Source organism: Schistocerca cancellata, chromosome 4 (genome assembly GCF_023864275.1).
Source record: "Schistocerca cancellata isolate TAMUIC-IGC-003103 chromosome 4, iqSchCanc2.1, whole genome shotgun sequence".
Classification (NCBI taxonomy): domain Eukaryota; kingdom Metazoa; phylum Arthropoda; class Insecta; order Orthoptera; family Acrididae; genus Schistocerca; species Schistocerca cancellata.
Window position 1 is genome coordinate 272,554,862 of NC_064629.1, and position 27,609 is coordinate 272,582,470.

A 27,609-nucleotide genomic window follows, 5' to 3' on the forward strand; every position below is an offset into this window, starting at 1 on the left:
AAACCATCAGGCCCACACCGGCGATCCTTGTACAAAGGGGTCGGACAAACTTGACCATGGCAGGTGTGGTGCAGACTGCACAAGGTGGATGAGTGTGGGTGGCTGCTGGCAGTGAAGAAACTCAACCAGGCTCCACTTCTCCATAGGAGTGAAGCAATAGGTGCTCAGAGAAGGGCGTTGTCCAGTGAAGAATCCACAACAAACTTTTTCATTTGGGACTTGAACATATGCACTAGTCATTCCACCTCACCATTTGATTGATGGAGGAATGGTGAAGGCATAACATGATAATGCCGCTACAGGGACAACACAACTGAAAGGTATGAGAAATGAACTGGGTCCCATTATTGGAAACTAAGGTATAGTGCAACCCCTCAATAGAAAAAATAAACCCAAAAACACATGAATTGCCACCTCATCTGACATTGATGCACATTGGAGAATGTAAGGAAACTGGGAAAATGCATCAACAATCAAGAACCAATAGGAACTCATGAAGAGACCCAGAAAGTCTACATGAATGTGTACCCATGGCTGGTGTGGAGCAGGTCAGAGGGACAGAGACACCCTGGGTGCTGCCTTTGTTAGACACGCTGCTCACAAGCCGTGACAAAATGGACAATTTTGTCATCAATCCCTGGCCAGCACCCAGCATTGTAGGCAGTGTGCTGCCTTGTGAGGCAAGGAAGTGTGAGGGTTAAACAAGGAAATTAAGTGTTTATGGTCAGTAATAAGGTGAAACTTGGAGCCATACTAAAAACATGAAATTTCTTGAGACTATGTCAAGAGCCTCTTTTTCCACCTGAGAGGCTGCTGCACCAGGGTGAGACATTTAAAGATGAAAGCAATTGGTTGTTCAGAGCTGTTGGCACACTGGTGCACTAGTACTATGTGGATGCCATGCTGTGAGGCATCAGTTGCCAAAACTATGAGCTGGTCTAGAGAGAACATAGCTAAAGAATGGGCTGAAAGTATTTGAAAAGCATGTTCACAATCCGGGCTCCAGCAAATAGGTGGGTCCTTGTATAGCAAAGCATGAAATGGGTGGGCCATTGTGGTCACCCCCAGCAGGAATTTATGGTAGTAGGCTTTCTTCCCAAGGAAGGAATGAAGCTCCCTTGCACATGAAGGGTGAGGTATAGACACAACAGCAGAGATGAGGTCTGGCAGAGGACGAATACCATCCTGTGAGACTTTGAACCCCAAATAAATAACAGAAAGTTGAAAAATGTGAAATTTAATGAGATTATACCACAAGCCTGTGGACTGTAGGACAGAAGTCAAAGTAAAAAAAAGTTTTCAACTGATGAATCATGGAAGAGCCTGTGACAACAGTATCAGCCAGATAATTAATGCAGCTCATGACAGGAATAGTCAGTTCCTCTAAAAACTGTTGGAAACTAGCATGGGCAGTAGCCACACCAAAAGAAGGAAGGCACAAATACTGATAGAGATCAAAAGGAGTATACAAAATCATGACCCACCAAGACTGTCTATCCACAGAAACCTGCAGATATGCTTCAGACAAATCAGTTTTAGAGAAGTACTGGCCACCACATATTTTCACCAACAGTTCCTCCTGGCGTTGGAAAGGATACTTATCCATGATCAACTGCACATTGATAATAGTACTGAAGTCGATACAGAGGCAGAGTTTCCCTGATGGTTTATGAATTACAATCAGGGGAGACACCATTGACTAGCTTTAACAGGTTACACCACCCCTAGAGATTGAAGTCTGTCTAATTCTGCTTTCACTTGATCTATCATGGCCACAGGAATAGGATACACATGAGAAAAATGAGGCCAAGTCATGGATTTCAAAGAAATATAAGTAGAATAATTCATAGTACACCCCATACCTTTTGAGAACTAGTGTGAAATCTCCTCACACAGTGTTTCCAGTTGAGAATATGGTAACTGATCAGACACAAGGTGAACTGTGTCAGTGATAGAAAATCCAAATGTCTGAAATGTGACCATCCTGAACCAGATCACAACACTGGCATCAGCAACCACCAGAAATGTAATGGAACAAACCTCTGACATGTATTAGACAGATGCCGTAAATTGTCCCAACACTGTAGTGTTCTATTTGTTATAACTGACCAGTTTCTATGTGATTGGTTTCAAAGGTGGTGAGCCTAGACTCTCATCGGTTTGACTTAACTTGATAAGCAACTTGGGAGAAATCACAAGCATTGGAGTCCCACACAATTTACATCTGTGTCAATATCCTGAGCAATGCCTGGGAAATGACATGCAGAGGTGATGTGGCCTTTCTTCTGGCAAGCATTACAAATAGCTCAACGCTTAGGACATGCTGAACATTCACGGTGGACAAAAGAGGAAGGACAAGATGGAAACAGAGAAGATGGTGGGGTGGTGGCCCTGGCTGCTTGGACCAACCATAGTCTGCTTGGTGCTGGGCCCGTATGTTTACTGCTGTTACTGCCACTCCCTCATGCAAGCTATCTATCATCATAGTGGGCACATTTTGTGACACTACTGCCATATTGCCCCATGCTTTAGTTTGGTCACCTGCTGCCTGAGAAACTTCAAAAGATTGTGCTATTTGCAAAACTTCTGCCAACAGATGGTTTCCACAGAGTGAAGGCCTTCTGTCACACTTCCTTGTCCAGATCTAAACATATGAATGCATCATAGACCATATGGTTTGCATAAGAATCACTATGGGCATCAGTTATGAACAGACACCTACAGCTAAGTCCTTGAAGTTTGGCTGCCCAGTCCCTGTATGACTGGTTTGGTTTCTTGTGGCATCAGTAGCATTCAACTTATGTTGCTGTGACATGCATCCATTTTTGATGATAATTGGATAATAAACTGTGCATGTGATCAAAAGTAAGAGCTTTCAGTTCTTGTGAAGGGGCATGCTAACACAGTAATTGCTACACCTTAGGTGGAACCCACAAGAGGAATAAAGCTTTGCTAAACTGCGAGTCTATCACACCAAAAGACAAAAAATGCACTCTGAGACTTTTTTGGTAAGCTTCCCAATTCTAGGTTGAATCATCATATGGAAGAACAGTGGGTGAATAGACCAGTGGAACATTACTCCCTCTGTTAATGGAAGCTGACAAAGTGGTTACTGCTGAAGTAAACTGTTCAATCAGGCCTGGTGGCACAGCATCCATAATGACTAAACCTGACGAAACCACACTTAAATACAGAACACGCAGAAACCATCCCATCCTGGTCACCAGTCATGTATTAACCAAGTAATGCACAAAACAGATCCAAGTAATACATATATGATCTTATCCATAAACCTCTGAACAATAATGGAAATCAGCTTCTTGTGACTCCGCATGAAACAAGACAAAACAAGACAAACAATGTGCACATTTCCTACAGGTAGCCTCTAGTGCCCGGCCACGCTGACATGGTTGGTGGTTGATTTAAGTACACACACACACACACACACACACACACACACACGGTGACCCTACACTTAGCGCACTCACATTCACTTGCAGTAGTAGCAAGATACAGCAACTATCCCATCAACAGTACCTGACTACAACTGACCAATGAAGATCCTACTAAAGCAGATTGTTTATTATACAACAAATTACCAAGCAGTTTATAAAATATAAAAGCACTACCAGTTTTAAAAACAAAACTAAGAGGTGCTTAAAACAGCATTTTTGTACAGTGTTGAGGAATATTTTGAGACCAGACCAAAAGAATCAGAAATAATTTGCAGGACAAAAGCATTATTTTGGAACTTCACTATGTAAATTGTGTCAATGAAAAGAAGGAGGTGGTGTATAAGTAATACAGGGTCTAAACATTTAAAAGCTCTTGAGATCAGATCAGTTGTAGCGGCTATTTCATACAGTTAATTGCTCATCTTGAATACCTTAGAGAGTACTATCTCAACTAGGTATGACAAAGAAAGATCAGATGAAAGGTGGGAAGCATTCAATGAATTTGAAACTAAAGTTCTATGTACTGACTTGGCAGAAAATCCTAAGAAATTTTGGTCTTATGTCAAAGCAGTAGGTGGATCAAAACAAAATGTCCAGACATTCTGTGACCAAAATGATACTGAAACAGAGGATGACAGACTAAAGGCCCAATTACTAAATGTCTTTTTCCAAAGCTGTTTCACCAAGGAAGACTGCACTGTAGTTCCTTTTCTAGATTGTTGCACAGATGACAAAATGGTAGATATTGAAATAGATGACAGAGGGATAGAAAAACAATTAAAATCAGGCAAAAGAGGAAAGGCCGCTGGAACTGATGGGATACCAGTTCAATTTTACACAGAGTATGCAAAAGAACTTGCCACCCTTCTTGCAGCAGTGTACTGTAGGTCTCTAGAAGAGCGTAGGATTCCAAAAGATTGGAAAAGGGCACAGGTCATCCCCATTTTCAAGAAGGGATGTCGAACAAATGTGCAGAACTATAGACCTATATCTGCAACGTCGATCAGTTGTAGAATTTTGGAACACGTATTATGTTTGAGTATAATGAATTTTCTGGAGACTAGGAATCTACCCTGTAGGAATCAGTATGGGTTTCAAAAAAGTCGATCGTGTGAAACACAGCTCTTGCTATTCGTCCATGAGACTCGGAGGGCCATAGACATAGGTTCCCAGGTAGACACCGTGTTTCTTGACTTCCACAAGGCCCTTGATACAGTTCCCCACAGTCGTTTAATGAACAAAGTAAGAGCATATGGACTATCAGATCAATTGTGTGATTGGATTGAAGAGTTCCTAGATAACAGAACGCAGCACATCATTCTCAATGGAGAGAAGTCTTCCGAAGAAAGAGTGATTTCAGGTGTGCTGCAGGGGAGTGTTGTAGGACCGTTGCTATTCACAATATATATAAATGACCTTGTGGATAACATTGGAAGTTCACTGAGGCTTTTTGCAAATGATGCTGTAGTGTATCGAGAGGTTGTAACAATGGAAAATTGTACTGAAATGCAGGAGGACCTGCAACAAATTGATGCATGGTGCAGGGAATGGCAATTGAATCTCAATGCAGACAAGTGTAATGTGCTGCAAATACACAGAAAGAAAAATCCTTTACCATTTAGCTACAATATAGCAAGTCAGCAGCTGGAAGCAATTAATTCCATAAATTATCTTGGAGTAGGCATTAGGAGCGATTTAAAATAGAATGACCATATAAAATTAATCATTGGTAAGCAGATGCCAGACTGAGATTCATTGGAAGAATCCTAAGCAAATGCAATCTGAAAACAAAGGAAGTAGGTTACAGTACACTTGATTGCCCACTGCTTGAATACTGCTCATGGGTGTGGGATCCATACCAGATGGGTTTGATAGAAGAGATAGAGAAGATCCAACGGAGAGCAGCGTGCTTCATTACAGGATCATTTAGTAATCGTGAAAGCATTATGGAGATGACAGAGAAACTTCAGTGGAAGACTCTGCAAGAGAGACGCTCAGTAGCTTGGTACGGGCTTTTGTTGAAGTTTTGAGAACATACCTTCACCAAGGAGCCAAGCAGTATATCCTACGTATACCTTGCAAAGAGACCATGAGGATAAAATCAGAGAGATTAGAGCCCAACAGAGGCATATCGACAATCTTTCTTTCCACAAACAATACAAGACTGGAATAGAAGGGAGAACCGATAGAGGTACTCAAAGTACCCTCCGCCACACACCATCAGTTGGCTTGCGGAGTATGGATATAGATGTAGATGTAGATGTAGATATGGATGTAAAGGGCATATGGTGAAACTCTTGACCTGGTTGCACCCTTCATCATCATTCACTATTCAGAAGACGTCTTCTACATGTTTGATATTCTTGAAGACATGCGCTGAGTGAGATGGTGTATTACTTAATGTATTATATTCACATTTGAAATTAGTGGGGATTAATCTTCCATAAAACCTTCCTGAATTAGGTTTTTGTAGTTTCCTTGAAAGATTTTAGGTAAATATCAAGAAGACAGTTTTGTCATATCAGCTATCATGAATCTCAGTCGTTGAACAAGTAACTAACTAACTAGCCAGTTGTTTATGTGACCCATAAAGTTGTCATATTGTGTGCACTTTGTTCAAATTGATAAAATAGAATACAACCCCATTATAAAAACTTTCTTCAGGATGGGTTATAATGAATGGAAATTCATTCAAAGTGAATGAAGGCTTACAAACCTGCTCATTATTTTTCAGAAGTTAAAAATGCACAGTCGAGTTCAGCCATGGTCTATCTTCTCTTGAAGATGATCAGTGTGTAGTACATAGCAAAACTATAACCACAGATGCAAAAATTGAGAAAGAGCTATATGTGGAACTGGATAATGAGTTATTTTAGGTGTATGAAATAGCTGTATCAGAACAAGTATGGTACATTTTATGTGAATTACATTCCATGGGACTGTTTTGTGTAAAAGGAGACACATCTTTATTCAATGTTGACTGAAAAGCAATTGTGAAAACAAAAGTCTCATTTAAAAGAAATACAACATGTTTCATGCAACAGTTTGTTACTATGCCTTAGATAGATGTCCAGCTCTTAATCACAGGAAGAAAGCAGCAGTTAAAGCAGCATGGAAGCTCTCATCCTTCAACAGGAAAGATAAAATTGACTTGATATACTGGAAAAGCTGTGCCCAATGTTTTGTAAGATGCTATCATTTCAGCAAACTCACCCAGTTGGAAATCTGAGAATTTTCTATTAATTCAACTCACCTGGAAAGGCAACGGCATGGTACAAGAAATTTCTCATTAGAAGAGTGCACCTATGTTTTCACTCAGTGTTTGAAAGAGCTAAGTGAATTGAATAGTCTCATTCTGTTATCCTTTATCTCATGGCATAAATGAACACACCAAACATTGGTCTATATCCTACTTCCTGGAAATGAATTCATTGTTTTATTTAATATATCACCTGACAGGAATATCTACACTAACCACAATACAGTGTTTATATATGAATTAAATTTGTAGCAAATTAGGCTCAAGAGACCAGCAACTGTATTGTAGAACTTATCAAATTCCTTAAATTGGAGATAGCACAAAAGGTATTCTTCAACATTGTTCATTGTAATTTCAGTTTGATACGAAATTAAAATAAATTCACAGTTTCTCTATAAAATTCTTATTTCATGAAACCCAAGTTCATTTCTTCATTTATTGTCATTTGTTTTAAATACCATAAGAAGTAGTACAACCAAAACAACAATAATAATAAAAGTAATTATAATAACAGAACATTCATTCAGTTAAGCATGTTCATTTTGGGTCGAAATCAAACATGGCAAAAGGAGAAATTTTTTCAGCTTCATGTACTGTGTTTAGGAGAGAACCTCGTTTTATAGTTGCATATTTTGCCGTTCACTGATTCTTAATATTCTACTATGAGGGTTTCTGTAAAAATAGTAGAAATTCTTTGTACATTACATGTAACAATGTATTTTCAAATGTTTCCTCCCCTTGAAACAATGTGTAAGCTTCATCATCTCACAGAGATTCCACTATCAGCAATATATTTGTTGCTTATTTCATTTTCATCAGCACAGTGACTAAAGCAATATACATTTTATGTATCACATTAGGGCATAATTATGTACCTCTTTATATAAAAAACAGTATTCTTCCTCCTAAAATGTACCACAGCCGTCATTATAGTTTTGCCATTAATACTGAGTTTCCATTCCATTTCGAGGAAATATTTTTTACTATAGATGTGCTCATTTACTTATTTTCTGTTCCTATCTATAAGTTTCAAATTATCTCTACGCTTCAGACAACAACTGCCATTTTGCACATGACTACATACATGCTCCACACTTCTGATCACCAGTTTTGATATTTTGGTAACGAACTGTCACAGTGCCCATTAACCAGACAATGCCCTTGTAGGCAACAAACTTAGTATAACATAAGAAGCAAATGGATGGATTTTTTACCAGTGTAGTAAAATGATATTATTGCTATAATTAAGTTGCACCTGAAATAGTGGTGCTGTGTATGGCTTAACACAGAATCCAAAAGAGGATAACTTCCTACTGCAGTACATTTTGTCAATGGAAAATATGGTTGGATTAATTTACCCACCAGAAACTCTACTTGACACAATCATCATCTGAGATGAAAGTAATGCTTTTTTTCTGTTATTGACACACCCTCAACAACATTTCACAACATTATATAATCAGTCAGCCATGATCTTCATTTGCAGAATAATTTTTTCCCCAACTATTGTAGTATTCACTTGAAAATTCCATTATTGCTTCAGTTTAAATCATTTCTAAAGTTAATTTACTCATGTTCATGATTACACCAGCTTCTATGCATGTTGCACAACTTAAGATTTTTTTACCTTTTTGTCACACTTGTTTCAGGTTCAAATGTGGCATCTTCATTCAGTGCTATGAGTCGCCATGAACCACAAGGACCTCTAGTTAACTCAGAGTTCTATCCTGGTTGGTTGTCTCATTGGGGAGAAAGATACCAAAGACTAAATACAGGTGCAATTGTGACACGTCTAGAGGAAATGCTGGAGATGAATGCTTCAGTTAACTTTTATATCTTCTTTGGTGGCACAAATTTTGGATTCACCTCAGGCATGTAACTTTTGAATAATTTTCATTAAATCACAAAATAATATGACTTCATATTTGTTAAAAGCCTTTGAAACATGAAATTAAATTTAAAATGTAATTTGAAATCAGGTTTTTCTTAGTTCAATATATTTATTATTGCAGCAGTTGATATATGGAATTTACAACAAAAAACAACCAGTAATTTTCACATACAGATAGTTTTATCATTTTATAAATTCTACTCAGTATTCAGGCTGTGTTGCATTTGAATACTACCTCAAGGCTTCTTCATTATCTGGAGATGACTGACTGCTGATACCTTTGTATGTCTCTTCTACCAGGGGTCTCTCCTAAGTGTCTTCAGGTGATATTTTCCTGGTGTTTTGGCAGATATTTGCAATTTCATTTTTGCAATTTGTAGCTGGAGTCAGCTGAAACACATACTACTCATCATGTCTCTATGTGCATTGATTTGTTTCCTGGTACAAACAAAATTATTTTTAATGCAAAATTTTACATGCCTGTTTACTAGAACAGTCCTGAATTAGTCTAGTACAATATTTGTTTTATCATTATGTATTAAAGGGGACATTAAAACAGGAGGAATAATGAGTACTCCAGTAGCAACTGAGCAACACTGCATGGCACTAGCAGTCAATGCGGGCATGGGAGATGCCATCACTGTTGGTTTTCAGGTTGCTCTTTGTGTTTTACTGTTCCTATTAATATGTATTGATAAAATTAATATTCAACTGGACTAAGTTGGGACTTCTTTCTTGCTGGATGTATAAAATGCCAGTTTAAAAATCATTTTGTTTGTAATGGGAAAAAAACCAATGCCTTCGGTTGAGACTAGGCATCACATGAAAGATGTAGTGAGTACTCTGTGTTTGGGCTGGCTCCAGCTACACACTGTAAAAATGTGATTGTTATACTTACCAAATGCCAGAGGAAAATGTGCCTCACCACTCTTAGGAGAGATACCCAGCACAGTCATGACCTGGCTTACTATATGTGAAGGTACATCATCTGAAAGATGGGAGTCCTATCCATAAATAGAAGATTCACTGCTCTGGCACACCTAATTAATAACATGTTTAAAATTAGCTGTAATATTGGTTGTGCTTTAGCTTGTGATACAGTATGATCAGTATTGACAATTGAATCCTTCAGTTATTGTCTGACACCTTGTTTGTGAACATGGCTGTATGCATCTACATGATGTTAATTTTTACATGTACACACATCAAAAAAAAGTTTTGCATCATCTTGGTTCTGAGAGTTCTGGAACCTGTACATAAAATTGGAATAGAGACCAACATAAACATAATTTCTGCCCTTTTTATTGCTCATGGAAAGCACACATTGCATGTTGTACCACCATAGAGTGAGACCTTCAGAGGTGATGGTCCAGATTGCTGTACACACTTGTACCTCTAATACCCAGTAACACATCCTCTTGCATTGATGCATGCCTGTATTCGTTGTGGTATACTATCCACAAGTTCATCAAGGCACTATTGGTCCAGATTGTCCCATTCCTCAACAGCAATTCAGTGTAGATCCCTAAGAGTGGTTGGTGGGTCACGTCCATTAACAGACCTTTTTAATCTATCCCAATATGTTCGATAGGGTTAATGTCTGGAGAACATGCTGGGCACTCTAGATGAGCAATGTCATTATTCTGAAGGAAGTCATTCATAAGATGTGCACAATGGGGGTACAAATTGTTGGCCATGAAGATGAATGCCTCACCAGTATGATGCCAATATGGTTGTACTATCGGTCAGAGGATGGCATTCACGTATTGTACAGCCATTACAGTGCCTTCCATGACCACTAACAGCATAAGTCAGCCCCACATAATGCCACCCCAAAACAGTAAGGAACATCCACCTTGCTGCACTCCCTGGACAGTGTGTCTAAGGCATTCAGCCTGACTGAGTGGCCTCCAAACATATCTCCGACAATTGTCTGGTTGAAGGCATATGTGATACTCATCAGTGAAGAGAACATGATGCCAGTCCTGAGTGATCCAATCAGATGTTATTGGGCCCATTTTTACCATGCTGCATGGTGTCATGGTTGCAAAGATAGGCTTCACTGTGGATGTTGGAAGTGTAGTTGCACATCATGCAGCTATTGCGCACAGTTTGAGTTGTAACATGACGTCCTGTGGCTGCACGTAAAGCATTAGTCAACATGGTGGTGTTGCTGTCAGGGTTCCTCTGAGCCATAATCTGTAGGTAGCAGTCATTCACTGCAGTCGTAGCCTTTGGGTGGCCTGAGCAGGCATGTCATCAACAGTTCCTGTTCTCTATATCTCCTCCATGTCCAAACAACATCGCTTTGGAACACTCCGAGATGCATGGACTTTTCCCTTGTTGAGAACCTTTCCTGGGACAAAGTAACAATGCAGACACAATTGAGCCATAGTGTGGACCGTCTAGGCATGGCTGAACTACAGATAGAAGAGCCGTGTACCCCCTTCCTGGTGGAATGACTGGAAGTGATCGGCTGTCAGACCCCATCCATCCAATAGATGCTGCTCATGCATGGTTGTTTACATCTTTCGGCAGGTTTAGTGACATCTATGAACAGTCAAAGGGACTGTGTCTGTGATACAATATCCACAGTCAACACCTATCTTGAGGAGTTCTGGGAACCGGGATGATGCAAAACTTATTTTGATGTGTGTATTTAGTATAAGTATTGACACAGGCATACTATTGAATCTTACTTAATTTTCTTAGTTGGTTATTAGCAAAGTGGTAATGAATTTTTCTAATTAATGTGAGCATTTTGATTTATCTGAAATTTCTGTAGGATCATTCTAAGCTGTGGAACCAAATCTATGCAAGGTTTACAGGAATAATATTTGTAATAATATTTGCAACTTGACATGACACTATCATAGCTCTGAATTCCCACTAGATACAATACTGGTCAAGTTACCCTTTCCTCAATGGCTACAGAATTCCAGGGCTCCACTGGCCTTTCTGCTTGCTTGACATGAGTTGTTTTTACCTTTCATTTGAGGCAGGCAGTGACTACCATGCCCCCATTTTTACCACCCTCAGCCACCGATATCCAGTCAGTGGACATTAACTTTCAATTGTCTTGGTATCATTCTATAATACCAACTGAGACATATACCATTATTTCTTCCTTTTTTTGCATGTTTTTTTATCCTTCTTTGTACAGTGACTTAACTTGTTGCGTTCAACAGAAGTCTGTTGCATCAGTTGTTTTGCTAGTATGTGCTGTCTTCATTCAATTATGTAACAGACCTACTAAGGAGACTGCCTACACTATGCTTGTCCATCCTCTTTTAGGATACTGCTGCGTGGTGTGGAATCCTTACCAGATACGACTGATGGAGTACATTGAAAAAGTTCAAAGAAAGGCAGCACGATTTGTATTATTATGAAATATTGAAGAGAGTGTCACAGAAATGATGCAGGATTTGGGCTGGAAATCATTAAAAGAAAGGCGTTTTTCGTTGCGACGGAATCTTCTCACAAAATTCCAATCACCAACTTTCTCCTTTGAATGCGAAAATATTTTGTTGACACTGACCTACATAGAGAGAAATGATCACCATGATAAAATAAGGGAAATCAGAGCTCATACGGAAAGCTCTTTCCGCGCGCAATACGAAATTGGAAGAATAGAGACTTTTGAAGGTGGTTCGATGAACCCTCTGCCAGGCACTTAAATGTGATTTGCAGAGTATCCATGTAGATGTAGATGTAGAATCTGAGTTTATAGACAATACCTAGATAATATTGTGGTGTTGCAAATTGAATAAATTTTGGTCTCCATTTAAAAGCTATGTTTGGGGAAGTTCTTCCAGAATGTAAATAATTTAGGAGTAAGTGAGATCATACAGTGAATAGTAGAACTATTGACTCATTTGCAGGCACAAAAATACAAAGAAAACTTGTTAACTTTTGGATGAATCCTTTAACAAGCTACAGCGCAGATACAAATGCGCACCCACAGGTTTGTGAGTGTATGTGTGTGGGAGGGGGGGGGGGGGGGGCGCCCGTGTGCATGCAGTGAGTTGTCTCCTCTACTCCAAATTTATTTACTCAAAGCTATGTTTGTTTTCTGACTTTATGACAAAACTGTAATGTTCATTCTAGAACCAGAAACTGATAGTATTGTTGAAACTTCCTGGCAGATTAAAACTGTGTGCACCGACCGAGACTCGAACTCGGGACCTTTGCCTTTCATGGGCAAGTGCTCTACCATCGGAGCTACCGAAGCACGACTCACGCCCAGTCCTCACAGCTTTACTTCTGCCAGTACCTTGTCTCCTACCTTCCAAACTTTACAGAAGCTCTCCTGCGAACCTTGCAGAAGTAGCACTCCTGAAAGAAAGGATATTGTGGAGACATGGCTTATCCACAGCGTGGGGGATGTTTCCAGAATGAGATTTTCACTCTGCAGCAGAGTGTACGCTGATATGAAACTTCCTGGCAGATTAAAACTGTGTGCACTGACCGAGACTCGAACTCGGGACCTTTGCCTTTTGCGGCCATCTGAGCTCTGATGGTAGAGCACTTGCCCGCGAAAGGCAAAGGTCCCAAGTTCGAGTCTCGGTCGGTGCACACAGTTTTATTCTGCCAGGAAGTTTCATATCAGCACACACTCCGCTGCAGAGTGAAAATCTCATTCTGATAGTATTGTTGTTTACAATTCAATTTTCATTATGGAATTAGCTATTTTGAAATTCATGCAGTAGCAATACAAAGAAGGTACATCAATGCAACAACTGTAACATAAGTGACACCTTCATCTGCTATAGGAACAGATGGAGCACAAGCAGCTGCAGAATTAGAAACAGCTTCAGGATCAAGAACTGCTTACTGAATAACTCCAGTGTGCACCCGTGCCCCCATCGTTGACTTCAGCCCTTGTCTCCATCTACACTTACATATATACTTCTCAGGCCACCATACAGTGGATGGTGGATGGTATCTTGCACCACTGTTAATCATTTCCTTTCCTATTCCACTTGCAAAAAGAGCAAGGGGAAAATGACTATCTATGTTCCTACATACGAGCCCTGATTTCTGTTATCTTATCTTCATAGTTCTTGCATGAAATGTGAATTGTTGGAAGTAGAATTGTCCTGCAAGTCAGCTTCAAATGTCACTTCACTAAATTTTCTCAATAGCCTTCAGGTTTGTTTCCATCAGGAACAGCATGCTCCATGATGATATTAATGAGGTCCAAAACAGGAGGAAGGGCAGAATCAGTCATAAATTTGATTATCAAACAGATTAAACCAAATTAAAAATATATGGCCAATGGTGCCCTGCCTCCCCTTATGTCTCTCAATAGTGTTCTTTGAAAATAATGTCACCTTCCCTCCAGGAATTCCCATTTGAGTTCCTGAAGCATCTCTGTAATATTTGTGTATAGTTTGAACATAATGGTAACAAATCATATGTTGGTCAGTTGCCGTGAGATGTAGAATTACTATAGCAAATGATTCTGTCACTATCTTATTGTTTCTCAAGATACAGGTACAGACCATCCCCATGATTACTTTCTGGCTTGTTGTGACTATAAATGTTTATGACTGCTGAGACAGCTTTCCCCTCAGTGAGAGCCTTTCTCTTTCAGTTTCCAAGAATGCATTGAAATGGTAGTTCAGTACTATGACCAGTGAGTGCATGTAGTGTCTGAGCAGTATTATTTATTTAATAACAAGAAAATACAAGATAAGTCTCATTTACAATGAGCCAATAAGTAGCAAAATTTAAGGTGATATCCATTGTATTTCATGGTGTATTCACTCATATGTGAGCAATCTCAGGAAAGTCTGTATCTGACACACAGATATGTGCTGATGAAGACATTGTAAAAGAGGATATGTTGCTCAAGGAAAACCTCGAGGTTGCTCAATCCACAGACATGGTAACAGCTTCTCACCATACTTTACCACCGCATAGGATGCTCACCATGTCATCTGTCTGCCTGGTCCTGATCAAGTTCACCAGCATTACTGTACTTTGCAACCTCACCCATATTGTTTCTGACAACACAAAGGATAGGAGCATGCTCTTAAAACACTCTTATATGGGGCATGGGTGCCCTCAAGTACCCATCAGCTCACCTGCAGGCAGGCTTTACCAGTAGTATAAGCTACTTACGAGGTAGTCGTATTGCACATATTTGGCATGTGCAGAAGCCTCTTGGCCATCGTTTCCCCCGGGCCCTCAGCCAGGACAATGAAACTGCATAGATTATAAGACAGCTGTCTGACTGCCCGTGTGACAGCTGTTTGACCAGTCCTGATCACCACAGCTGTAGGGCACATGGCTCCCTGAAGTTACCAGAACATAGTCAAAAAATAAAATACAATTTAGGTGATTAATATCTGCACAGTTAACAAGCTCTGCATTACTGAAATGTCTGCAAAAGTGAAATTATGTGATATGATTTAAGTGTCAGAAAGCAATAGATTTTTACATCAAAATTGGTTTTAGCAATAGAATTTATGTGTGTCAAGTACTTATGAAACACTTTCTAAACCACACAACCAATTTTAATAGGTCCCATTGCAAGAACATTTGTAACTTTAAAGAAAACTTGAATCTCATTACAAATAAGTACCCCACTCATACAGCTATAATTGGTGGAGACTTCAATCTACCCTTGATTTGTTGGCGAAAATACATGTTCAAAGCTGGTGTTAGACAGGAAACATCTTCCAAAATTGTACTAAATGCTTTCTCTGAGAATTACTTTGAACAATTAGTTCATGAGCCCACACGGATTGTAAATGATTGCAAAAACAACTTGACCTCTTAGCCACAAATAATCCTGATCTAATAGAGAGAGTCATGATGGACACAGGGATTAGTGAACACAAGGTCATTGTAGCGAGGCTAAAAACCATATCAACCAAAACCACTACAAATAAACACAAAATATGTCTATTTAAAACAGCAAATAAAAATTCGCTTGATGCCTTCCTAAGAGAGAGTCTCCATTCCTTCCAAGCTAATTATGTGAGTGTAGACCAGATATGGCTCAAATTCAAAGATACAGTACCGACAGCAACAAATAGATTCATACCACATAAGTTAATAAGAGACGGCACTGACCCACCATGAAAAACAAGTCAGAACACTGTTGCAGAAGCAACGAAAAAAGCATGCCAAATTCAGAAGAATGCAAAATCCCCAAGACTGGCTAAGTTTCATGGAAGCTCGAAATTTAGTGCAGACATCATTGTGAGAAGCTTTTAATAGTTTCCACAATGAAACATTGTCTCAAAATATGGTACAAAAACCAAAGAGATTCTGGTTGTATGTAAAGTACACCAGTGGCAAAAAACAGTCAATACCATCACTGCGCGATAGCGATGGAAATGTTACCACTGATGGTGCCACTGAAGTGGAGTTACTAAATACAGTTTTCCATAATTCCTTCACGAAAGAAGATGAAGTAAATATTCCAGAATTAAAAACGAGAACAGCTGTTAGCACGAGTAACATAAAAGTAGATATCTTAAGTGTTCTGAAAGAACTCAAATCACTTAATAAAGGCATGTCTTCAGGTCCAGATGTTATACCAGTCAGGTTCCTTTCAAAGCATGCAGACACAATACCGCCTTTCTTAGCCATCATGTACAACCACTCACTTGACGAAAGATTTGTTCCTAAAGACTGGAAAGTAGCACAGGTCGCACCAATATTCAAGAAGGGAGTAACCCATTGAATTACAGACCCATATCACTGACCTCAATTTGCAGTAGGATTTTGGAGCATATACTGTACTTGAAAGTTATGAGACACCTTGAAGAAAATGACTTATTGATACATAACCAACATAGATTGAGAAAATATCATTCTTGTGCAACACAGATAGCTCTTTATTCCCATGAAGTAATGAGTGCTGTTGACAAGGGTTCTCATATTGATTCCATATTCCTAGATTTGCAGAAGGCTTTTGATACTGTTCCTCACAAGTGACTATTAAATAAATTGCGTGCATATGGAGTATCGTCTCAGTTGTGTGACTGGATTCATGATTTCCTCTCAGAGAGGTCACAGTTCATAGTGATAGACAGTAAATCATCGAGTAGAACAGAAGTGATATCTGGCATTTTGCAAGGCAGTGTCATAGTCCCTCTGCAGTTCCTGATTTACATAAATGTTGTAGGTGATAACCTGAGCAGCCCCCTTAGATTGTTTGGAGATAATGCTGTAATTTACCGTCTAGTAAAATCATCAGACATTCAATTCCAATTACAAAATGATCTAGAGAGAATTTCTGTATGGTGTGAAAAATGGCAATTGGCAATAAACAAAGAAAAGTGCGAGGTCATCCACATGGGTACGAAAAGAAATCCAATAAATTTTGGGTACATGATAAATCGCACAAATCTAAGGGCTGTCAATTTGACTAAATACCTAGGAATTAAAATTATGAGCAACTTAAATTGGAAAGACCACATAGATAATATTGTGGGGAAGGAGAAACAAAGACTGCACTTTGTTGGCAGAACACTTAGAAGATGTAACAAATCCACTAAAGAGACAGCCTACATTACACTTGTCCATCCTCTGCTGGAATATTGCTGCTCAGTGTGGGATCCTTACTGGGTAGGATTGATGGAGGACATCGAAAAAGTGCAAAGAAGGGCAGCTTGTTTCGTGTTTGGGCCATATAATATAGATGGTCATTATTCAAGATTAGTATATTTGACCTGAAATTGTCAAAATAAACTAATGCACGTGCTTGATTGAGCTTCATTATGAAGTTCTGGTTATGAGTTACAGAATATGGATGTTACAGACTAGATGTAGACTTGTTCATAAGTTCATTCATGACCATTTGTGTGCTAAGTCAATAGGATGTTCATGCATTGTAACCAAACCTAAGCAAATGCTTAACATTTACACCTCAAAAAAATTTTAAACCTGGTCATAATAATGATGATGTTGGCTTTATATTATACTTCCCACTCCTAAGTTCTTTAAGGCAATTAAACTTCATGCTTAAGCACAAAATTTTCCTATACAGGTTCACATTGTAAGCACATGATGTCTTCCTCACATCATGACCAATGAATACTTCATAAATGTTAAGACAGTCGATCTATGTACACTCTGCACAGGATAACATATATGCCCTTTTCCTCAGCTGTACCTTTCTTTTATTTCACTTTACTAGTAAATTCAAGGTCAGGAGTTAGGTTCACATCCTGTCCCAGCAAGTACCCTTCAAACAATTTATGCACAGGCGCAAGGTATTGCGTGCTCCTAGGTGGGTCTCATGACACTATGGTCAGTTCCACTACAGTACTCGTGGCTGCTGCATCGCGGTCACGAAGTGGGGCCAAGGCAGTTCCAGATAAGTTTTTACAGTCTGACGATAAATTATGGATTTGTAGTTTTAGCTTGACCATGTCCACTATGGACAAACAGTAATTACTTTTATTCTGAAGAAGGCTGGATTATCCCAACTGAAGCCTAGGTAAATCTAGGTAACCTGTGCAACTGAGGCTGTTGATTTTTAAAATTAAAATTAATATTTATACAGTTGCTGACAGGGTTGTGAAATGTTGAAAATATTTAAGTTATTACTTGTGAAAATATTTTGTTGACACCTACCTACGTAGGGAAAAATGATCATCATAATAAAATAAGTGAAATCAGAGTTTGAACATAAAAATTTAGGTGTTCCTTTTCCCACATGCCATCAGAGAGTGGAATGGTAGATAAGTAGTATGAAAATGGTTCGATGAACCCTGTGCCAGGCACTTAAGTGTGAATTGTAGAGTAACCATGTAGATGTAGATGTAGAACAAAGTCTACTCACACTGCAATATTTTTGCTGGTGCTTCATGGAGATTCAAAACTGCTTCCAATTTTCATTTCTGTAACCACCATTGAGCCCTGGTTCAATACAAGTTGGTGCGAATAATTTGAATACCAACTGTGGTGTTTTCCATGGAATATGATTAAGGTATTTTGAAAGACAAACATGTCATTCATTGAGGTACACTAGTTATATTACTCAAAAGATATATCTGATGCAAAAACCAATGATAATACATTTCTATCACAAAGTTGTTTGTGGTGTTCAGTAATGGATGCATTGAAAATGGCTCTTTATGAAAGAATGGTTCAATATGTAAGTCACAGTTTATTTACAGTTGATGCAAAATATTTAAGACCACTCATGTCCAGCTGTAGAAGTGTACAATGCTTGTGCATTTGAAAACAATCCATAGCAATTTTGAACCAAGATTACTGCTTCTTCTGTTGTGAAACTAACATTTTAACACTGTACCACAGCATAACAACCTTTCACTAACAAACATTGTCCACAACTCATTGTTTAGTTTTTCTGTCCAATTTGCAGTCACTGGACTTTGCGAGCAAACAGATAAATTGGTAGGTGTCCAGGTTTATTATTTATATGTTTATTAAAGTTACTGTCCTTAGAAAGTCTTTATGGTTCTTTCACTGTACAACGTAGTCATTAAAAAGATCAATTATAATGCATTACTATCTGGTAAATTAAGTTTCATGAAATGTCTACACAAGAATTATGTCAATTTTTATGCGTAGATGACTCACTGAAAAGCATTGTTGGTGAGTGGTCTCCTTTACTCCTAGAAATTTAAATTCTGACAGAACTTTCATTACTATAAGAATGGTGTCATACTTATTTAAATTTAAAAATAAAGTTTGTTTGAATTAGCCTCTTTCATACTTTGACCAATTAGTAATCTACACAAAGTCCTTTCCAGATCATAGTTGCTGGGTGTGATGTCACACTGTGTCAGGATAAAATTGAGAGAGAAAAGATGTTATACCTAACTGCAACAGAGAATATCTATTACACCACAAAGAAATATCTTTTACAATATGAAAATTTCAGTGGTGACCTATTGACAATTGTGATCCATCCCCATCTTCAAAGCCATGATGTCATTGGTCACTTACTGGCAGTCAAAAGTTCTGATATTTGTGTGTGGTATTTATGTACCACAAACAAATTTTCTCTTGCTCACTGCATCTACTTGATATAATGTATCAAATATCTTGAAGCTGGCTTCAATTAACACTTTTGGGTTTTCAGTAGTTGATTTAGTACAAGTCATACTATTTAACAAGATGATCAAGCCAATCATAGAATGTCTGTCCCTCTTTGTAAAGGATTTCAGAGATTCACTTTCCTTCCTTACTTGATGCCACCCTCGACCAAAATTGTAAGGCTGCTTGGAAAATGCAGTGTCTTTTTTCACCTCTTCTCAGTTTACTGCATCTTTTCTTTTCTTGAATACCTATCTAATATGTGCTTCACTGTACCCATTCTTAAGGAACACTTACTTTAGTTGTAGCTCAGATGGGAGGATTTCTCGTCACTGATTGTCACTGATGATGTGGGCTCCATGTACCAGTATGGTTAGCAATGTCTGCCTCCATCCTGGGTGATGGCAGTGTGTTGCATGCAGGTACAGGTATGTGTGGGTCTTCTTACTATACACTGCTGTTTGAGACTTGGCAAAGGAAGAAACAGAGGAAATTAGGTGGCTAACCCACAGCGTCATCAACAAGCCCTCACTTACAAAAGCAAACATGACTGCAGTGGACTTGGAGGCTCTCAAATCACTGAGAAATAATGTTGACATAATGGTCCTTCTTGCAGATAAGGGGAATGTATGTATCCTAAAGTGTACTGATAACTACTAGCATGAAACTGGCTTACTACTGCAGGACCCAGCCTGAAAGAAGTTCAAGAAGAATTTTGAATTGTGAATTGTGTTTTATTCATCTCATGACATACATTTGCAATCCATTTGGTTTGCGTACAGGAGACATGTGAATAATTTATAATACAATTACAATGATTTTTAAATTAACAAATAATAGCACTACAATAAATAATAACACTATAAGGATATTTCTTGGAATGTGTAACACATTGTACCCAGCTCAAATTTTCAGTTTGTCCTGCAAGAATTCATCCACTGAGTAATAACACTTCAGTATCAGTACCGCATATAGCTTTCTTTTAAGTGAACCTAAATTCATCTGCATCAACTTGTTCCCTTTTAATTTATTACAAATTTTCATTCCCATGTGTTGAGGTCCCTGGGCATACAGCCTGAGGCAGTGGGTTGGGAGCATCAAATTTTCTCTGTTTTGAGTATCATCTGAATGGAAAAAATGACTTCCCTCAAATAATTCATGTCTGATGTACAAAAACATAATAATCTCATATATGTATAAGGATAGCAGAGTGAAAATATTAAGTTTTTTAAATAATGGTCGTCATGGTTCTTTGTGATTTCCAGTATACATATTTCAAATGTTTTTTTTCTGTATTTTTAGTATCCACACTATGTTTGTCGAGTTACCCCAAAATACAATATCATTCCTAATAATGGATTGGAAGTAGCTTGTATATGTTACTTTTCATGTGTCCATGTCAGTTGCAGTTCATAACATTTGCATTGCAAATGCAAAGCTGCTTAGCTTGTTTGGCAGGCATTCAATGTGTGCTGCCAGCTCAAATTTTTATCTACATTTAAACCTAAGAATTTGACTGAGTCAACTTAGTCTATATCTTGGTTGTTGTGTACAGTCTTAATCTGCTTACATTTTGACTGTTTGGTTTTGAACTACATCATGTGAATCTTAGATATGTTTAGATTCAACCCATTTAGCTGAAACCAAGTTTCTAAGGTACTGAGGATACTAATCACAGATTTGGGAATTTTTTCTGAATCCTGATCTTCAACTAAGACAGAAGTATCATCTGTGAACAGAACTGATGGGAAGATGATACTTAGTGGTTAGTCATAAACATAGAAGAGAAATATGACTGGGCCTAATATGGAGCCTTCTGGAACACCGTGAGACTTGTTTTTTCCCAGTCAGAAAAATAATATGCACCATTTGAAGAAATTGCATTCTTTTGGATAAGTAGGATTTAAGCCATTGTAGGGCACTGCTGCTAATGCCATACTTTTCAAGTTTGTAAACAAGCAATGCATGGTTTACAGAATCAAATCGCATTCGGGAGGACGACGGTTCAATCCCGTCTCCGGCCACCCTGATTTAGGTTTTCCGTGATTTCCCTAAGTCGTTTCAGGCAAATGCCGGGATGGTTCCTTTGAAAGGGCACGGCCGATTTCCTTCCCAATCCTTCCCTAACCCCGAGCTTGCGCTCCGTCTCTAATGACCTCGTTGTCGACGGGACGTTAAACACTAACCACCACCACCACCACAGAATCAAACGCCTTTGTGAGGTCGCAGAAAATTCCTGCCACCTTAATTCTCTTGTCTAATGATGTACTTATTTTCTCACTGAATCTGTTTACTGCATCTGTGGTGTCTTTCCCCTGCTGAAAACCAAATTGATTGTTTAGAATAACAGAGTATTTTGCAATGATGTTTTGGATTTGTGCAACAGCAAGTTTTTCAGATATTTTAGATAAGACTGGGAGAATCGAGATAGGATGATAATTTCCCAGGACCCAACTACAACAATGATTAGGAAAATGTTTTTTATTGCTTTATTTTATTTTTATATTTTGTTAAAAAGAGCTCAGGTTTACCAGAGGAAGTCAAGAAGTGAGTGTATCCCAGAGCACAAGCTATACCATACCTGCATGGACTTCCCAAAAATCAACAAGAGAGGGGTGTGTCTGCAGCCAGAACTCAATACCATTAACTCCCACAATTATGGACTAGCCAGATACCTAGCTAACCCCCTTGTGCGACATTGCAGTTACCATATGAAGAACTTGGCTGATTTTGTGAAGGTACTTAAGGGCAGCTGACTGCAAAAGGATGACTTGCTCATGAGCTTCAGTGGTACGTTGCTTTTCACAAGTGTGCATCTTCAAGACTCCTTTGCATCCATAGCTTGATACTTTGAGTCAAAAATAGTTAAACTTTTTGAACATGCAGACAACCAGCTATTTCAAATACAATGGGTTGTTTTTTGAACAAGCAGATGAAGTGACCCTTGGGATTGCAAATCTGTACATTGAACACTTTCAGGGAGTGGAGATTCAAACCCACTTCTGCTACTATGAGACATTTGCACTGTGGGAACATGGTATACAGGTGCTGGATGAGTGTCGGGACCACCTTAACAACATCATCAAAACGTTACATTCTCTGTGGAAGTAGAGAAGAATAGATGTCTCCCTTTCTTGGGTATACTAGCACAGGGGCAGACATTTCTAACCTACCCATCTGGTACACAGGTGTGTGTCATCTGTGGCAAAGGAAGTATCACAACTGAGCTACAGACCCTGAAGGAAGTGTTTGGTAAGAATGGGTACAATGAAGCAGGTATTAGAAGGATGTTCAAGAAAAAGAAAAGATGAAGCAAACTGGAAAGAGAAGGAAGGGACTAGAGACTTGTCTTTCTTCCTTACTTTTGCCCATTCCCAGAAAATATCTCAAGGCTGCTGGAAAATGTAACATCAGACTGTCTTCCAACTACCACCTATAACAAAAGAATTCCTGCTCTTTACAAAAGAGCCACTAAAACTTGATGTACTAGGAATATACAGCACATATTGTCATAGTGGCACCGATGCATCAGGCAAACACAGTGCTGTACCTCAAAATGTTGTGAGGAACACATCAGGTGTGTATGGCTGGGGCGCTAAAAGAAATCAGTAGTCATGGAGCATAGCATAAATGAAGATCACGTTTTTTATTTTCAGAACACTTTTTTATTACAAGCAATCAGCTACATCAGACAAATGTTGTGCTATACCTCAAAACACTGTGAGGAACACATTACATGTGCTCAGCTGAGAAAATGCTTGGAAAATGCTACACAAAACCTTTTTCCAACTAGCACCTAACACAAAAGAGTTCCTTGGCTCTGTGAAAGATCCACTGACATTTAACATAAGAGGGATTTATGGCATAACTTGTGGGTGTGGCCACTGATACATCAGGAAAAAACAGCACTGTATCTCAAAATGTTGTGAGGAACACATCAAGTGTGTATGACTGGGGCACAAACAGAGATCAGCAGGCATAAATGAAGATAACATTTTTCATTTTGAGAACATTGTTTTTACAATGAGCAACCAGCTACTTGGATATTATTATACAGGAATCCATAGAAATAAGGATCCACAAGAATTGTGTCAATAGGGGTGACTGTTACCAACTTACCAAGCATGGAATCCCACATTAGCAGCAATGTGATGAGAGCATGCCCTACTTTGTCCAACATGCAAGAGGCATCTAGAATTCCCATGCAGAATTTCTGCTACAACCTCCAGCCCATTTGCCACTACCACCATTCATCCACTTCCCCACCTGTCAGCTGCACAGGACATAACCATTCACAGCCTCTTATATGGGGCATCCCAGTAATATAAAAACAGGGACATCAAAAGTACCTCAACACTTCACCAAATTGTAAAAATGTTGTGATATATTAACACTGTCACCTGACTAGAAAATCAAGAACTTTTTATAAGAATTATCCACAATTGTTATGGCAAAACAGAAAGAAATTTCATGCAGGTTTTTGTTATTATTTATTTTGCAGTGATCAATGATCACACTAGTGGAATCATCAGCTTTGATGGTGCTGCTTCAGACTGAAATATTAATAGTAAAAAAATATGTGCCATCTAGTAAGTGGAGGTACAGTAAACAACTGGACCCAGCTATATGGCACATCAACAACAAAACAGATGAAAATAATTTAGCAAGATGCCATTACACTTTCTGCTTCAAATGTCCCCTGGATTTACTTGCAATTGCAACTGTTGCACACACAATGAAATGAAAATGTTACATATTAACAATTGGGAATGGTTACAGTTTACCAAATTTAGGAATCACTGAAGAAAATAGATATTTTTTTTATGCTGACTAATGTAACATTGTTGTGCACATAAGGCCATCAATCTAATTACATGTATTTCAGTTACATTTTAGTTTGATTATTTAATTTATATCATATTTATCAGAAACTTCTAAGTGTGTGAATTTGTGTTAAGGAATTGTCTCGTGTACTGGTATGTATGAAGTATAAAAATCTGTTAAAAGCTGATTTAACTTTCAGCAACTATTTCTGAAACTCTTAGGTGATAAATTAATTATTATTACTAAATTATTTTTCAGGTGCAAATTATAATGATAGATATGAGCCACAGCTGACTTCATATGATTATAATGCACCATAAATGAAGCAGGGGATCCAACTCCAAAATATTTTGCCATACGAGAAATGATAGGACAGGTAAATTTTTTAAAAATGTTGATGTACAAAGGCACATAAACATATTAGTGGTATTTTAAATCAATATTTTATTAATTTAGTTTTTTCATTTCTGCTATGTTTTGTTCTTTTATCTATAATGGTCTTTATTTATGTTTCCTCCTTCTTTAACCATTTATGATATACATACTCTTTTGAATTTAGTACCAACACTACAATGTGAAATAATAGCCATTGTTACCAGTGCAGGAGTGTACCTTCAGCTACCTGTCTCTATAGTTATGAGAGAGGTTACAGTATGGAATCAGTTTCTATAAAATACCTTCATAGAAATTTCCTGGTATGAAGATAACCAGCTAATTATAGTTTCTTTCTTATGGTTATCATGGGATTTTCACCTCAAAGGAATGGTGAGATATGCAGAAAGAGTAGAAAATCACAGGCAACTACCTCTGGTCAAGTAATGAAATTGCTTTTTGTCAAATTAAATTGAATATATAAAGCCACCTATGACACATTGATTTAACCCATGTTTCAGCTCTATAAACCTCATATATTTGTAACTGACTGTCTTTCATCTAATCTTTTGTGCATTTAAGAAACTGAATTCTGCTCAAGTCTTGTACAGAACACACTTTTGATTTATGAACATTCCATAAACAGCTTGTATTGTTTGTTCACAGATCATAAGAAATCAGACTGGTGCATGGCCTATGAAAAAACAGTAATCATTGCAAGCTACATACACAAAACTGTTTCTCCTAGAAGGGTGTCTGCTCCTGCTAATACTATAGGTCTTTCTTATCCACAGAACCCTTCTATATTAGTTGGCTGATGGGGCAGGAAATTGTCCCCCCACAATGCATCACCAAGTTTTGTCCTTACAATGTGCAAACATGTGTGAACTTTTTTATTTGGGATGTTTAGTAATTATTGTGGCAAAATAACCCTGCTTAAGTCCATAACCACTAAACTGCATTAACTTAATCATCACAGTCGCAGAAGTATCTGGTACAGTTACTGGTGGTAAAGTAAATTTTCATCACTCAAATTTGATCATTAAGTGGGGGAGATAAAATTGTTTGGACCTTGATTTCCATGTGTTTAGTTAAATGCCAAACAATTCTATTGTGTCTTCTGTAGAGAGAATGGAAAACAGCTACATTTGGAAGTAAAATAAATAAAAATGTTTCTGTAAAGCTGCTTATGAACAATTTTTATTTAAAAATTGTAGCTTATTTAGGACAAAGGTATTGCATAGATAATGACTTCTGATATGAAATTAAATGCTGTTTTCTTTTATGTAAATACCAGGTATTTCAACATGAATATAGGGATTTTAAGGATCTGTAGTATTCATTCCATTCAACTTACAGTTATAAATAATACATCAAATGGAACAGAAACTCAGAGAGATTTTCTTACAAGTGTTCGATGTGAATACCGTTTGTCACATGGCTCTCAATGAATTGATATGCAAGTTCTTCTGGAACTTTGATTAGTGTGCCTGGAGTAATTGTTGCAACAACTGTTTCAATCCTGTTTCTTAAGTTTGGTAGATCAGGTAGTATCAGAGGCACGTACATATGATTCTTTATGAACCCCCAAATCTGAAAATACTTGGCATCACACTGGGTGAATATGGATGTCATGTGAAACAAGCTCTGTGAACTGACCACTTGTGGTCAATCCAGTGGTTGGGTACACAGTCGTTTAATCAATTGCATACTGAGTTATGCCAGTGAGGCAGCACAGCATTTGTGGTTCAGCTTTGTCAAATTGATAAAACAGCAATAATTCTAGCATATCAAAATTAGAAACAGCGGCTGCAGCTGCTTCCCTGAAAAGGGGAGACCCATAAACTTTCCGTCAAGATATAGCACAAAAAATATTCAATTTAGGAGAGTCTCACTCCAACTGTACCACCTCAAATGGATTTCCTCACTCCAAGATGCACACATTTTGTGTGGTAATATTCCCATTTAGATGAAATATAATTTCATCATTTAATCCTGAAAACCCTGATTTGTGTGCAGCAACATTTTCTTTGTGAACTTCACATGTAAACCACTGACGATGATAAACAGAAGGCTGAAATTCTCACTCAACCTACCTTTCAAAAACTCGTTTACGGTAGAAGACTGCAGCACCATTCCCCCTATCATTTGTTGAACAAACGCAAGGATGGCTGACATAGTGTTTAGTGTATCTGGGATTGTAAAACAGTTAAGATCCTTAGACGCCAGGAAGGCATCTGGCCCAGACAGTATCCCCGTAATATTATATGTTGACTATGCTACAAATATAGCACCATTCTTATCCATCATCTATCAGAGGTCATTGGAACAGTGGAAAGTTCCACAGGACTGGAAGAAGGACCAGGTCATAGCAATCTTTAAAAAGGGGAGAAAATCAGATGCACATAATTACCAGCCAATTTCACTGTAATTGATTTGTTGTAGAATCATGGAACATATTTTGTGTTCGGATGTAATGACCTTTCTAGACTCTGAGAAGCTCATCTGCAGAAACCAGCACAGTTTTAGTCATGCGAGACACAGCTGGCCCTATTTGTGCATGATATACAACATCCTCTAGATACCAGCTCCCAGGTTGATGCCACATTTCTCGACTCTCAAAAGGCATTTGACTCAGTTCCACACCGTCACTTGCTCCAAAAAGTGAGCAATTACGGTCCATCCGATGACATATGCAGTTGGATAGAAAGTTTTATAACAGACAAAGAGCAGTATGTTGTACTGAATGGGATGACTTCAACAGAAGCAAACTTAACTTC

General features: G+C 38.3%; 1 protein-coding gene across 1 annotated transcript in view; it reads left to right on the forward strand.

Moving 5' to 3' along the window:
* Nucleotides 1–27,609, forward strand: part of LOC126184094 (beta-galactosidase-like) — a 236,137-nt gene that overhangs the window by 200,869 nt on the left and 7,659 nt on the right. The window contains 3 exon segments of the mRNA XM_049926455.1: nt 8,364–8,585; nt 24,716–24,772; nt 24,775–24,833. Coding sequence (XP_049782412.1) covers nt 8,364–8,585; nt 24,716–24,772; nt 24,775–24,833 — 338 coding nt within the window.